General features: G+C 53.3%; 1 protein-coding gene across 2 annotated transcripts in view; it reads right to left on the bottom strand.

Annotated features, from left to right (window-relative positions):
- Positions 1-2,802: 2,802 nt before the first annotated feature.
- GGT5 (gamma-glutamyltransferase 5) overlaps positions 2,803-15,744 on the bottom strand; it is a 32,098-nt gene continuing 19,156 nt past the window's right edge. The window contains exons 2-12 of one of the 2 annotated variants that reach the window (XM_049619130.1): positions 12,040-12,170; positions 11,065-11,160; positions 10,354-10,549; positions 9,601-9,758; positions 8,916-9,062; positions 7,894-8,030; positions 7,324-7,514; positions 6,755-6,916; positions 6,497-6,626; positions 6,278-6,388; positions 2,803-3,891 (exon numbers count right to left, since the gene is read on the bottom strand). In XM_049619130.1, coding sequence (XP_049475087.1) covers positions 3,745-3,891; positions 6,278-6,388; positions 6,497-6,626; positions 6,755-6,916; positions 7,324-7,514; positions 7,894-8,030; positions 8,916-9,062; positions 9,601-9,758; positions 10,354-10,549; positions 11,065-11,160; positions 12,040-12,170 — 1,606 coding nt within the window. In that variant the 3' untranslated portion in view covers positions 2,803-3,744. The remainder of the gene's footprint in view (positions 3,892-6,277; positions 6,389-6,496; positions 6,627-6,754; positions 6,917-7,323; positions 7,515-7,893; positions 8,031-8,915; positions 9,063-9,600; positions 9,759-10,353; positions 10,550-11,064; positions 11,161-12,039; positions 12,171-15,744) is intronic. The other variant, XM_049619129.1, reaches the window with a different exon arrangement.

The raw sequence follows: 15,744 nt of genomic DNA, 5'->3' as shown, positions 1-15,744 counted from the left end.
GCTTTGGCAGGTTTGAGGTCAGTGCTTTGCTGGCATCATAAAGTGAATGTGGACATTTTCCTTCTTGCTCCTCATTGTGGAAGCTTAACTGGCAGGACAGGTCTCTGGCCTTAGTGGCAGGACACACTTCACCTGAGGAACTTTCTAGAAGGGTGTTTGAGGTAGGCTAGTGTTCCTGCAATGTTCTTAATTTTTTCAACGATCATTGACACATCTAGATCTTTGCCCCTTCTTGGATCTGTTTGTCATTGAAATTTAAGGTTGCCAGATTTAGCAGATAAAAGTATAGGAGGTTCAATTAAATCTGAATTTCAGATAAGCAACAATATTTTCAGTATGAGTATGTCCCACATATGGCACCCCTACTTACGTTGTCCTAGAAAGTAATTTATTTTATCAAAGTTGCCAGCTTTATTTGGACGAAGGTGAGTGATCTTTTACACTTTTTTAAAAAAATATATTTATTTTTTAGAGAGAGACAGAGCACGAGCTGAGGAGGGGCAGAGAGAGAGGGAGACGAGAATCTGAAACAGGCTCCAGGCTCTGAGCTGTCAGCATAGAGCCCAACTTAGGGCTTGAACTCACAAACCACAAGATCATGATCCGAGCCAAAGGCAGATGCTTAACTGACTGGCCCACCCAGGCGCCCCAGGTCTTTTATACTTTTAACTTTCTCTATATCTTAGCTAATTTCCCCATTGTCATTTCTTCTTTTGTGTATTCACACTTCTTTCATTTATACTGTAGGCAGTTGAATAACATTTTCTGACCTGTTTTTCTGATTTCAAATTTATCAGTCTCTCCTTCAGTTGTTACTGAACCTCTCCTCTTGCTTTCCTGATTGTTCTGATTGTTCCTGCACTAAATTTCACTTAGATGCTTTATTCATTTTGATTCTTATTATTAATGCAACTGTTTAAGGCAATGAATTTTCCTTTGATCCTGCATTAGCTATAGGCTCTAGGGGCTCATCTGTACTCTGCCAATGTTATTTTGAAGATACTGCAGCCCTGGTTTCTTTCTTTCTTTCTTTTTTTTTTTTTTTTTTGAAAGTTTATTTATTTATTTTGAGAGAGACAGAGAAAGCGTGAGCAGGGGAGGGGCAGAGAGAGAGGGAGAATCCCAAGCAGGCTCTGTGCTGGCAGAGCAGAGCCCTCGTAGGGTTGAACTCACGAAACCGTGAGATCACGACCTGAGCCGAAATCAAGAGTTGGACGCTCAGCCGACTGAGCCACCCAGGGACCCCAACCCTGGTTTCGATTTCTCCTGTGTAACAAGATGTGTAAAGAGCCAGCAGTAAGAATCCCTTGCTGGGCTGGGAACGGGGTGGCTACCTGGCATTACTGGTAGGTGGGATGTGAGCAGGGGCTGGGCAAGTCCCTGAGGGTGGGAGGAGCAGGGAGGGAAAAGAGCAGGCTTCCTCCAGGAGCAGCAGGAACAAGGAGGAATCCATGCTGCCTCGTGGCAAGATCAGGTATGCACCTTCCAAGGCCCATCATTGTCTGAGTGGGGAGCAGATAGAGGCAGTGGCAGCAGCAAGGAGGTGGAGAAGGATAAGGAAATGGAGGCAGGGCTGAGCCACGCAGTCGGAGAGAGGAAACTGGGTCACTGGAGGGGGAGAGGTAGACAACAGAGAGCTTCTGGTTGCCTCAGAGCTGGCTTCCAGTTTGGTGTGTTGAGTCCGAGGTACCTGTGGCCCTGGCTGGTGTGTGGGTATGGGGTCTGATGACCCAGAAACCTGAGACAGAGCTAGGATGGGGACCCATCAGCTCATGTGTGGTAACTGAGCCTCAGGGAGAGACCCATTGGGCCCATGAGAGCCGGGCCTGGGACTTTTGTTAAGCCTCAAAAGCAGTGTAGAGAAGAGAAGCTCCGTCATCCTTTCTGGCTGTGAAGTTCAGTGAATGATGTGCTAGAGCCATCGGGATGGTGGCCAAGGCCAGCCTCTGGATCCCACTAGGTCAGAAACGCCCCCACTCCTGCTTGTCTGAGCCCACTTTTTCTGCACCCCTGACTCCTGAGCCATAGCCGCCCTTCCCTAAAGCCTTCTTCCCACTCCCTCCCAAAGTCAGACTCTAGGAGGAGTTGCGGCCCCCAGGCTGCCTGGGTGCAGCAGTGAACGGCCCCGAGGTCCTTTCTCTTAGAGTCTGCCAGAATACCCCCCTCTGTCCTCCCAGTCAGGCTCAGATCAGAGACTTGCCCCATCCAGCCCTCTCTCCCTGTTTGTGGTCAACTAACAGTCCCCATCCCGATCCCTAGCACGTTATATGCCAAAAGTGCCTTTGTGACTGAGTTAAGGATCTTGAGACAAGAGAGCATTCTGGAGTATCTGGATGGGCCCTATATGCCCCACAAGTGTCTTTACACACTTCCCGAGGGTGCCTTCTCCACCCAGCCCTGCCCAAAGCAGAGGGAGACTTCCACACATGCAGAGGAGAAGGCCACATGACCTCCCCACAGACGGAGCACCTAGTGTGATGTGGCCACCAAGGGACACCAGCAGTTACCAGAAATGGGCAGAGGCAGGAAGGGTTCTCCTGAGAGTCCCCTGAGGGAACTCGTCCCTGCCTTCCCCTTGCTTTCGGCCCCATCATCTGATTTCAGACTCCTAGCCTATGGGAGCATAGATTTCTGTAGTTGGAAAGCACTTCGTGGTATTTTATCTCAGCAACCATGGAAACAGTACCTACTCCTGCCCTGCTTGGCCAAACTCCAGAGCAGGGTGGGAGGCTGTGGCTCAGCGGTAGAGCTGATCCCCAGAACCTGCCAGGTGGAGGTATGCCCCTGAGGGACATTTGGGTGACACTCAAGTGCTCCCAGGAACCGGTGTGGGGTAAGACCCCCCAGGTCAGTCCAGCGAGGCCCCTCCAGGACAGGCAGCCCACCCAGCAGCTGGCAAAGCCCTTCTCAGCAGTGGGGGGCTAATGGGTCCAGAACAGCAGTTCTTAACTGGGGATGATTTGGCCAGTGGTGGTGGTAGCAGGTGCTGCTGCGTTTAGCGAGCAAAAGCCAGGGATGCTGCTCAACATCCCACAATGTGGGGACAGCCCCCCGACAAAGACTATTTCACCAAAAATGTCAACAGTGCTGAGGGTGAGAATGGGGCCAATGGAGGGGGCTGGGGGCTGAGGTGGGGTCCCAAGTTCTACTTCATCCAGCCTTTTCCTGGCACACGGGACAAGATCCAGAGATGGTCCTAAGGCCTGGCAAGACTGGGGGGCAGACGCCCCCAGGCCACAGCCCTGCCTTCCCACTGATAGGCCCCAGGCAGGCACACTGCAGAGGCCCAGCAGCGGTGGCCTAGGCAGGGCCAGCCAGTCTCTAGGCCTCGGTTTCCACACCTTCACGGTGGTGTGTGGTGAAGGACTGTAAGAGCTGTGTGTGTGCTAAGGGTCCCTTCCCATACCTACACCCCAAATCATGCCGAGGTCCACCCTCCTCTTTAATCTTGGACTAGAGGGTATACAGATGGGGAGTGGGGCAGGTGGGGAGGGAGAGTGGGCCACGGACCTGAGTGAGAGGTCTAGGGGAAGCTTGGGGGGCCAGGGCAGGGCCACATGGGACTCTGGGAGAGGGCTCAGTCCCCACAGTCGTCCATCTTCCAGCCTGTCCCCACCTCTTGCAGCCCAGGCTGACCCTCCGCCGAAGGGTCCAGATCTTGCTTGGGTGCTGGGTCCCACAGCCAAGGCCAGCCTGAGCACACACTGACGGTGGGTCGGATTGCAGCTGCCAGAAGCAGTCTCCTCAGTAGCCCGAGGCCTCCCCACCTTTCCTTGGGTCCGCTGCTGCATACACACAGGCCCCGTCCTGGGACACGGCCTGGACCACGTTCAGGAAAAAGGGCCTCATGGTCTGGTTGTGGCCCCTGTCCTGGAGCCCCTTCTGCACCTCCTGGAGAGGAGAGAAGGCCAGTGCACAGGTGAAGGCAGCTTAGCAACACCTGCAGAGGGGGCAGGGCCCCGGGTAGAGGTCTGACAGCCCCAACGGGGAAGGCAGGACTGGGCACCAGTGACGGCGAGGATGTGAGGGTGCTAATGCAGCCTCATCCGTAGGGCGAGGAGCCTGTGACCTCCCACCAAAGGTCCCAGTGGAGAAGCCAGGCTCCAGGGAGCATGGTGGGGAGGATGTCACCCAGGTCAGAAGGAGCTAGAGACGCAAGATCACTTCTGTCCTGGATCTGAGGATACCAGGGGCCTAGCTGCAACATCTGCGGAATCCAGCGGCTTTGGCAGAGAAATGGCTTATGGGGACTTACGCTGCGAGACCTCTAATTTTGAGGACCTTGAGAGCAAAGCCTTCTTAAGGCAGAGCTTGGGACCTTTCTCAGAATCCCAGCTCCTCCATACATAGGAACTGCCCAACTGAGGGGTGGGGAGTGCCCAGGGGCCCTGGGGCACAGAAGAGGAAAGATCTTGGCACCAGCAGTCAGGCTACATAGGACCTTCTATCTCAACACTGACATGAGAAGACCAGAGATCCTGGTTGCCAAGAACATGGTAAACTTCTTAGGACCTCGGGCCCTGAAAGCTTAGGGCCCCAATGGTTGAGGAATCAGCTGGAGGAAGGACTCAAATTTTCAGATACCGTTTTCTCTGAAGATCCATGAGCCCAAGGACACTGACCCCCAGGCTAAAGGCACTAGTGATCCTGAGGGTAAGGTGCTCAGAGCATGTGGCTCAGGTCTGAGACAGTGAGTCTATGGAATTTGAGCGTGTCAGAAATCCAGGCAGGTGTAGGTTTCTAAGAACTGAGTACCTTGCCTTAGGATTATGGCGCTTACACATTTACCAGTCTGTAACTTTTACACAGATCCTGGAGTGTAGAGGCCTGTGCTACTCAGGCCCCACATTTCCACTTAGCATTTTGGACCAACAGACTAAGGACCTTAGCCCACTGACCCTAGGTGCCAGTCACTTCTATTTACAAAGACCTTGATGTTCTACAGTCCCCAAGACCGGGGCCTCCAACCTGATGTCAGAGTGGTAGGGTGAGGTCTCCAGAGCACCATGTCCTTGGGTTATGTTTCTCTGCCTGATGCACCAATTGCCCAAGGTCCTTAGATTTGAAGGCTGAGGTCCTCATAGCTGAGGCCACAACAGGACCTGTGGTCATCAGGGACTCTGTTCCTTAGCATCTAGTGGCCAAACTCCAAGGCCCTCAGGAAGGAGGACCCTTCTGGCCTTTAGTCCCTGGCCTTGGCTATGATAATCCTTGGAGACTCAAGGTTTCCACCCAGGGTCTAGGATTTTCTCCATAGAAGGCCCTGGAGGTATAGCCAACACTCAACCTCTCCAAGAGAGCTGAGGATCTTGGCCTTATGGGTTGCTGGATTCTCTGAGATCTCAGAGCACAAGGTCCTCAGGGAGTTGATGTTCACAGAGTGAAAACCTCAGTTAAGGGTCAAGGAGGAGGGCCCAAGAAGATGAGCCCTGAGGGCATACTCACTGTCCTTCTGCCATGGGGAGGACCCTATACAGGGAGGGAGCTCCTCGGACTCTGAGAGTCCTTAGTCTCCAGCCCCCAAGACCAAGGTTCTCAGGGACTATATATTCCCTTGGAGTAAATGTTCCTCTGTCTATGGTCCTCAGTGTTCTAAGGGCCATGGGAGGCAGCTCACAGCAGAAATGGCAGCTTTGAGGACCTTTAACCCCAGCTGGCTGAACTGACCCCAGGCATGAAACTTGGAGGCTTGAAAAGCTGCCAGACTTTTAAATGAGATCTTAGTGAAGGGAAGGCTTCTGCCAGCCCAGCAAAACTCTGAGGAAGGTTGGGGCAGAGGAGTGGGGGCAGGGAGTTGGACAACAGAATTTAGCTCTGAGCACCTGCTTGTGTGGGGGAAACCAAGAAACGTCCATAAGAACCAGCACCAGTGCAACCCCCATGCCCCAGAAAGAAATCCCTAAGCAGACTGTCACAGGAATGATACCCTTACAAATAAACTCACACATGAAAGCTATAAATCACACAAGGAAACAGATCACCATGAGGGAGTCTGAGAGACCACAGCCAGGAAAACTAGCTTCTGGAGAGAACAGAATAGAGCAGAAACCAAGGTGCAGAGGTACTTGGCCTGGGAGAAGCATGGAAAACACCCTATTTTCTGACTTGGGGGCCACAAGACTGGTCTGGTGCCTCCCCCACTGAGCTCAACCCGCGATGGCCCCAGAAGTGGAAGTGTACCCATCCTAAGACACCCAGCGACTGAGATCCTACCAGGGGCTTTGAGCAGCATGCACTGAGGCATCTGTCCTAGCGGTGTCAGGAACAGTGGCCTTACCCGGCTGAAGTTGGGCTCATATTCCACATGGCCCTCGCTGTTGACATGCAGGATAGGGGCTTCAATGGCAGTCCTCAGGTCAAAGCCAAGCCATAGCTTGTTTATGATGGCCTGGGGGAGGGAAGAAGAACACAGGAAGGGAGGACACCAGCCACCCTACACCAACCCCTCCCTGTCCCTGGGAGGGGGGATGTTCCAGCCAGGAGTTCCCTGACTCACCTGAGCCACAGCAGGGATGATGAGCTCCCCACCAGCCCCACCGATCACCAGCTTTGACCCCTGAGCTGCACTGATCAAGATGGAGGGCACCATGGATGATGGAGGTCGCTCACCTGGAACTAGAGGCCAGATGGGTGTCACCCGCAGCCGCACTTCCAGCCAGCACCCTCCAGACCACCCCTCCATTTCTGTCTCCATTCACCGCTGTGCAAACAGGGGCTGGGCAAGGCAGCGGGGGCTGGCCCAGGGGCCAAATTGCATCGCCCAGCCTGCCTGCCTTCCCTTTTCTTGCCAGTGGGGTCCTCAGTCTCACCAGGTAGTGGGGTGACTCTGGAGTCCGGTGAGCGCCTCCAGCATAGGTCCAGAAGCTCATTGTTGAGGAGGATGCCCGTGCGTGGCGAGTACAGCATTGCTCCAAAGCTGCAGACAGAGGCAGAGCCTGGGCTCGGGCTGTGGGCGCCAGTCTCCCACACCAGCAAAGCTGTCGAGCACCGCTTTCCAGGAGTCCCTCATTTTAGTGGCAGCCTTCTAGCATGCTGGAGCTGCCATTCTCTCCCTGGCACTGCCCCCCAAGGATCCGCCTGTGCCCCCCAGTTAGGGCATCCTTCTGGGTAAAGCTCATTCCCAAGCGGGTCGTGGTTCAGGGCCACCCATCCGCAGCCTTTCAGCCAGAAATGACAGAGGTGTGTGGCCCCTCTGACAGAGAAGAAGAAGCAAAGGGAAAAGCAAGGTACTGCCCCATGGACACAAGCAAGGGGAGACTAGGGGGCCCGTAAAACAAGCTGAGGGAGCAAAGGAGCAGGGCCTGGGGACAGGCAGGAACATACGGCGTGTTGATGGTGCTCGTGGCTGCCACAGCACTGCCATCCTCCCCCAGCACAGAAACGTGCGCTGTGCCCATCCCGTGGCCCCAGGCCCCGGCCAGGCTGTAGTGGCTGAGATGATGGTCACCCCGAGCGTCGATCTGCTGCTGGATGTGCTGGGCCAAAGCCTCTCCCAGCAGGTCCTGGGAGGCGTTCTGGGGTGGCCGGGCAGATGGTAGGAACAGTAAGGTGCCAGGTAGGCCCACAGAGAAGAGGGTCTCCTTTGGAGGCCCTCTCCCGTGCACCCCCCTTGAGCCCAGGCTACCACCAGACGCTGCTCATCCTCCGGGCCCTCTGAGATATGGAGCCATCACTGCCTCTCTCACACCTGCCACTCTGGGCCCCTTCTAGTCCGCAGACCTCCTCACCCTCCCTGCCCTGGGCCACTGCCAGGCTGTCCTGTCCTAAAACCTCATACATCTCCCTCCAATCTCACCCAGCCAGACTCTTGGGGTCTAGGAACAGCCTGGCCTTCCCTTCACGCTGAGCCCTGGGGCTGGGACGGGGCTCTCCACCAGCCACAGGCCATCTCACCTGGATATCCGGGTGGCTACGAGGGTCCCACAGTCGCCACCTCTGTCCGCCGGCAAACTTGAGCGTCTCCACAAGGTGATGGTACAAGTTCACTCTCCCCTCGGGCCTGGCCACCGACTCAGAGGAGAAGTTGAACCCTGGGAAGGGGAGGGGTGCAGATATGGATGACCCCGTGTAGCGGGTGGAATGTTGGCCCCCCTCAAAAAAGATTTGTCCATGTCCTGATCCCCAGAACCTGTGAATAGTACCTTATATGGCAAAAGAGTGAATTTTACCTTATATGGCAAAATGTGTGATTAAGTTAAGGATCTTGAAAAGAGCAGATTATCCTGGATTATCCGGGTGAGCTCTAAATGTAATCACACAATTAAATGTAATCTTATAAAACAGACACAGAGAAGAGGAGGAGGCCCTGTGAGCGGGAGGCAGAGACTGGGAAGATGTCGCCGCAGCCTGGGAGTGCTGGCAGCCACCAAAAGCTGGAGGAGACAAAGAACAGATTGTCTCTCAGAGTCCCCAGAGGAGCTATGGCTCAGCTGACACCTTGATTTTGGACGTCTGGCCTCCAGAACTATGAGAGAATGGATTTCTGTTGCTTTAAGCCACAAGTTTGCGGTAATCTGTTATGGCAGCCAAGGGAACTGAGATAGTCAGCCTCGGGCAGCTCCAACCCCTGGACACTGCGAGGACCCCCTTTCACCATCTCACAGTCCAGGCCTCAGCCCCGGATGCACACACGGGCCGGGCAGCTCACCCCCTGCACCGCCCACCTGCTCCTGTGCCCTGGGACTGGATCACCTGGGACTCACTGGGTGGATGGTGTCAGACCCTTCAGCAAAGCCCCGAGTGTGGACTGCTCCAGAGGCTCTAGAGCACAGCATCTTGCCTGTTTCCACAGCCCCATCTTTGGTGTCTGAGGAGGAGGCTGAGCTGGAAAAGGAAGGCTGCCCAGAGCTACCGCTGGGCTTGGAGTTCCCAATGGGGGCAGGACTCTGGGTGGGAGGGCTGAGAGTCTTTCTTACCTTTGAGCACGTTGAGGATGAAGCTGAGAATCGCACCCCCTGCGGGTGGTGGCGGTGAGTATAGGGTGTAGTCCTCCAGGGGCACTGCCAGGGCATCCACTACCTCCGGCTGGAACTCTGCCAGGTCCTGCAGGGTCAGCTGGCTACCTGAGATGAGACAGAAAAGACTCCATGTACAGATGGGAAAACTGAGGCAGAGTGACAGCCACGGATCCCAGGTCACATGGTGGGGCTTCCCCTATCCCCTAGGCTTCTAGAGCCCTAGGGGTGATGGAAGGTCTGTGGGCAGCGGCGTCAGGGCTGGGCCCTAGAGCCAGGCAAGGGATGGGTGGACAGAGGCCGAAGGCAGGCAGGTTGGTGGGGAGAAAAGGGGAAGGTGAGAGAGGCAAGGTGGCCTCTGACAGACTGTGAAGGTGGTGGACAGCTCCAGGCCCAGGAGCCCACTGTGGCCACCACTAACTCCCCTCTGTTGGCCCTAATTTCTGGGAGCTCTGCTCCTCAAGGACTCTGACCACGGGGTCCTGGAGGCCAGCAGCGGGCAGGCCTGGATACATGGCCTCTCCAAATCCTGGGAGCGGTCCACACTCTGGCAAGGATTAGGGAAGGGCCTGCCTTCACTCCTAGCATCCAGAGCCAGCTCCTTCTCAGGCAGAGCTGTGGGCTCTGGGAACTCAGCACAGCTGACCTTGATTGGCAATGTCCTCCAGCAGTGTCCGGCCCAGCGTCCCTGTGTAGAAGACCTCTGCACCTTCTGTGGCCACGGTTTCCAGGGTGGCAGCCAACGCGGGCCATGGGAATGGGTCCTGAGCCTTCAGAGGTTCTGTCCCATTGAAAAAGAGCTGCCTGGGGAATTGGGGGCAGACTCAGGGTGGGGCCGGATCCTGGAAGGCAGCCACACTCCTGTGGGGGCTCTTGTGGGTTCTTTGAGACCCTACAGGGAGGCAGTCCTGGTCTGGGGTCCGAGGGCCTGGTATAGACATCAGGGGAGATGGTTTCTTTAAGACTGGGTGGGGCTGAGGCCTCTCACCTCACCGTCACCCTGGCCTAAGGAGTGTATGCGCCCTAGTCGGGCCTGGGACACCCCTGGGAAGACATGGTCAGCGGACTGGTAAGGTGGGCAAGGGGGGTGGCCAAAGCCCTCCTGCCAGCCCAGAGGGGCCAGAGGACGGTGGCAGAGCCCAAATCCACACCCTGGAGTCCCATCACGTGGATATGGCCTGAGCCACTCGGATTAGGTTCTGCCACATGGAGCCTGAAAGTCTGAAACCGCAAAGTACTGACTTTCCTGGCCTTCAGGCCCCCGATACCACCATAGGGTCAACCCTCCAGTTTGAGGAGGCTCTGAGGTAGAACCGGGGTAGGAGCCAGGCAAAGACGGGCCAGAGCCTGAACCCAGGAGATGAGCAGGAGCCCTGGGGCTCCCTGGGGAAGTGCTCACCTCAGAGAAGTCATGTACAGGGAAGGCCGTAGGAAGTCACTCTGCAGGAACTGACTGAGGGTAAAGGGCATGCGGTAGTCCCCTCGGAGCAGGGAGATGGTGGGCCAGAACAGCTGTGCCCACGGCAGGTGGCCGTGGCGACGGTGGGCCTCAGCATAGCCACGGAGTTCCCCGGGCACTCCAATCCACTGGGCCCCTACGAGGCAAGTGGCATCGTGTCCCTGCCCCCAGGCTGCCCCCACCTTGGCCTCAGCCCTGTAGCCTTCCCCAGGGGTTCTCCACCACCCCCACCCTTGCCCCTCCAGCTTGGCCCCCTTGGCGTGGCAGCCAGAATGAGCTTTCTGGAGCCCACACCTGACCATGACCCTCTCTGCTCAAACCCCCATGGCTCCCCAGTGCCTTCCCTCAGGGCCCAGCACAAACTGGCTCCAGAAACCCCCACCCCACCCACCACCCCGTCTCCACTGAACCCTCCAAGCCTTTGCTAGGCTGGTTCCTATGCTTAGATCACCACCCCCTACTCAGAGAGCCCCTCCCCCAACTCCAGCAGGTCAGGACCTCCATGGGGGCAGGTCAGGACCTCCATAGCTAGCTGCTATCTCCTGGTACCAGGGTATCAGAGCCTGTCCAAGACGCCCCTTCAGGGGAGTGTTTTGGTCAGCCCCAGTGGCCTGATGGGGTGGGAGCTTGTGGTCCCTCCAAGGGCTTCACCTGTGCCCAGTGGCTGGGCCTGCTCACACTGGTCCAGCAGACGGGGGACATAGCTGGCAGGCACCGTCTCCCTGGCATTGATGACTTCCACCTTCCCTGGAGTTGGGGCAGAGCATGTGAGTGCTCAGGGGCACTCCTGTAGCTGCCAGGCCTCATCCCACACAAGCCACCCCCCCTCCCTGCCCCGCCACAGCCCTGGCCCTACTCTAGGCCTCACTTTCTCTCTTTGTACCATGAACTAGCCTCTGTGCTGTAGGGGCCAAGAGCAGGCTTCCCAAAGATGGGCCACTTTGGCATGAAGATTGTGAGTTAAAAGCAATTAAAACCCAGCAGAATCCAGAAAAGCTTTTTACCTCCCCCTCCACTACTGCCTGAAAGAATTTACACAGAGGACCGGCTCCAGGAGGACAGCTATCACCACAGACAACTATATTAGGATATGAACTAGGTAGGGTAGGTAGACAGGACCTTGCAAGGCCTGTTTGGTCAAAGTCTTCTGTGTCTCATTGTTTCCCAGGACCTCCCCCCTCCCCACACACATTTGTTTAGCAAATATTTACGCTTCTTTATCTTCCTGTGAATTGCACTCCTTCCTTTTGAAGTCCCAGACCCTTACCCCTTCTCCTTAGCTCTTTTTGCCTGTCTTTGGAATTTCCGTGTCTGTGTGGATTCCCCAGAAATTAAATTTGATTTTGTCCTATTAATTTCTCTCAGGTCAATTTAATTCTTGATCCGGCCAGAAGGACCTTGAAGGGCAAAGGAAATTCCTCCTCCCTGACAGTGCTAAGATTTGAGATGGCCGTGAAGTCTTCACAAAGACAAGCTGGGGGGAAGGGCAGGGGCACCAAGAGGACCCAGGAAGGGGCATGGGTGGGCAGGACAGCTCAGCAAATGCTGGGGATGTTTACAAGCACCTCACTTTTAGCACTTGTGGACAAGCCCATCCTCCCCACGGGGTTCCCCATGCGGACTCACCTGTGGTGGCGTTATAGATGGTGAAGATGACCCCTCCGCCCAACCCCATGCTCTGAGGGTTGACGGCTCCGGTGCAGACCAGAGCCGCAATGGCGGCATCCACAGGTGAGCCATGTTGCTGGAGGATGGCTCTGGGGATACGGCATACAGTAAGAGGCTTGGCTCCCCTGCCCCAGCCTCCCAACATGGGCTTACTCGGTTGGCATTTACTAGGGAATGGTGACAGGTAGGTGACCTTCTGCTGCCACCAAACCCTGGGTTAGGTCAGAGACCACACTGGGCTGCCCTCTCAAGTCCAGCTGCTCACAGGTCCACAGCCCTCTACAGATGGCAAATTGTCATACCATTTACAATGCCCCTTGACATATATAAGGAACTTCTCAGTTTGCAAGAAGATTTTGCTGTCATGATTCCCTAGGCCCTTCCAGAAGCCCTGGCTCATTTGCCTGAGCCAGACCTCCAGTCCCTCCCAGCAGTCCAGGAGCCCAGCCTGGGAAGCCCCCCCTCCCCATCTCGCTGGGGGCACACGGGCCCCAACCCCTTTAAGACTGGACTTTTTCAGGTGACCCCAGGTTCTTGCCCTGCCACCAGGGGCTTGGGTTCCCCAGCCCCCTCCTAGGGCCCCAGTGTCTATGGGAATGCTCTCTGGCCTTAGTCTCCACATCTGTCCATGGCCACCCAGGGGTGGGCCCTTGAGCTCCAAGGTGCTGGTCAGACTGGCCTGTGTCAAGGAAATGACCCTGTCCTTAGGGTACAGCCCTGTACAGTTCACTGGGGGCTGCCTCTTCCTGAACACCCAGGAATCCTCTCCAGTACTTCAAGGAAGCAAGCATTTAAACCAGTTACAGATGGGGAAACCAAGGCCCAAAGAGGGAGTGGACCTGGTTCCCCTCCTCCACCACATTGGACCTCTGACCCCAGCACCCTCCCTCAGCTCAGGCATCTCAGCCTGACCACTCCACTCTGGGCTCACACCCTTCTCTGAGTCCTTTCTCTGGGCTCACACATGGGCACACATGGCTACCACATGGACATCTGCAATCTTGGAATGGGAAAGGGACACATAAAATACAGTCACATCCAGACACAGAGAAACACAAATGCTTAGTAAGAAGAAAACACCATAAGCAAAAACAAAAGACAAACTGTAAAACTTTTTTTTTTTTTTTTTTTTTTTTAATTCCCATTACAAAAACCTCATCTCACCTGACCCGTTGCTTCCTGACTCTGGAAGTGCTTTCTATACTCACCTTCCAGAAGACACCTTCCCACCACCACCACCAACACCACCATGCTCTGGTTTTCCCCCCACCTCCCTGACCTCACATTGCTGAAGGCATCAGGCTCAGTCCTCCATCCTTGTGCACTATATCTCCTCCCAGACGAGCTGATCTAGGCTCAGACCTTAAATTGCAACCTCCACCCTGATGATCCTTAAATTTTATCTCCAGCTCAGTCCTCTCCCCTAAACTCCAGTCACATCCACAGTCATCCACAAGATACCTCCTCTGGGTGTCTAAGAGGCATTTCACCCTTTTTTGTTTGTTTTGTTTGTTTCTTAAGTTTTTATTTGAGGCATTTCACTCTTAACATGACCTAAACTGCATTTTCCTACCACCTCTTGTCCCGCCAAATGGCTCCCTTCCTACCTTCACTATCTTCGAAAGGACACAACCATTCACACCTTTGTGCTGGCCATGAATGCTGGAGTCCTTCATGATTGTTCACTTTCTTTCATCCCCAGATCCAAGCTACCAGCATCTCTCACCTGGGCTATTGCAACATCTCTTACTTGGCCCCCTGCCTCTGCCTCCCCCCCACCCCTACACATTTAACAAAATTACTTGTCAAAATGTAACTCAGACATCCCCACAACAGGAAACTAAATAATTCAGACCAAACTTCCTACAGACCACTAGAAAATCCAGACAAATAGAAAACATCTGCTTAAAGACATCACAAGCTGGGAAGAAGTACAGGCCTAGAGAAAGAGGAGCCTAGAGAGAGAAAGATGTTTGCTGGTCCTGGAAGAAGTGGCCAAGAAGCCACACAATGCTTTTGACACCCTAGTGTGGCTGGGGGTTGGGTATGCTGGTGAATCACACTTGGAGATGGGTCCTTGCTCTGGAAGTAAAACGAGAAATGGGTCAGCCTTGACGAGCCCAGTGGCCCAAGCTTCAAGTCCTTACTGTTAATCAAACTGGATTAAGATGATATCCTGGGCCTCAGATTATTTCTAAAAATTATTTTTAATAATTTTTAACACATTCCCCAAATGCTAAATTTAAAATAGCCAAGAAAACAAGGCAGTAAGACAGCATAAACAAAGCCCAAGAGAAAGCACAAACAATGAAGAAAGACCCATGGGATCTCCAGATTATGAAACTGTCAGACCACAGTACGTTGAAGGGTATAAAAAACAAGATTAAGAATTTCACCAGAGAACTGGCAACTATAATACATGGAATTAGGAGCTCAATGCTAATAGTAAATTAGCAACAGGTTGGACACAAATTTTTAAAAAAGATTAATTCAATACAAAATATCCAAATCTGGGGCGCCTGGGTGGCTCAGTCGGTTAAGCGGCCAACTTTGGCTCAGGTCATGATCTCGCGGTCCATGAGTTCGAGCCCCGCGTCGGGCTCTGTGCTGACAGCTCAGAGCCTGGAGCCTGTTTCAGATTCTGTGTCTCCCTCTCTCTGACCCTCCCCTGTTCATGCTCTGTCTCTCTCTGTCTCAAAAATAAATAAACGTTAAAAAAAATATTAAAACAAACAAACAAACAAAATATCCAAATCTAAGTACAGAGGGGGAAAACTATAGAACATATAGAAAATAGATTAAAAGGCATTGGGATAAAACAAAAAAAATCATGCAAACGCTAACATTTATAACTATATTCATTTCAGACAAAGTAGATTTAAAAAAAATTTTTTTTTAACGTTTACTTATTTTTGGGACAGAGAGAGACAGAGCATAAACGGGGGAGGGGCAGAGAGAGAGGGAGACACAGAATCGGAAGCAGGCTCCAGGCTCTGAGCCATCAGCCCAGAGCCCGACACGGGGCTCGAACTCACGGACCACGAGATCATGACCTGAGCTGAAGTCGGACGCTTAACCGACTGAGCCACCCAGGTGCCCCTGGACAAAGTAGATTTTAAGAAGATAGATATTATTCGAGATAATAGGGATACATTATTATTATAAAAGCTCAATTCAACATGAAGACATAAGAATCTGAATGCATGTACACTTAGTTTAAAAATGCAAAGCAAAAATTGGCAGAACGAAAAGAAAGAGACAAATATACATGGTAGAAACTTTTAGGGTGGGAGGCAGGTCAGAAACTTATAGAATAAGTAGGATAAAAATCTGTAAGGCTGTAGACGATTTGAATGACACCACTGTAATAAAATGACTAAACTGACACATACAAAGTGATGTACTCAGAAATCATGCAGTTGAATACACATTCAAGAACACATAGAATATTTATATAAACAGATTATATTCTGGACCTTAAAGCAAGCCTCACAAGTTTCAAAGAACTGAAATCATACAAATGACTTAGAAAATCCCCACATATTTGGAAACCAAGAAAAACACTATTAAACAGCTCACAGAACAAAGAAGACATTACAACGGAGATTAGAAAGTGTTTCAAACCAAGTGCAGTGAAAATACTATACATCAGAACTTGGGTTA

Source organism: Panthera uncia, assembly GCF_023721935.1.
Source record: "Panthera uncia isolate 11264 chromosome D3 unlocalized genomic scaffold, Puncia_PCG_1.0 HiC_scaffold_8, whole genome shotgun sequence".
In the NCBI taxonomy this organism is placed as follows: domain Eukaryota; kingdom Metazoa; phylum Chordata; class Mammalia; order Carnivora; family Felidae; genus Panthera; species Panthera uncia.
This window is presented reverse-complemented; position numbering and strand designations above follow the sequence as displayed.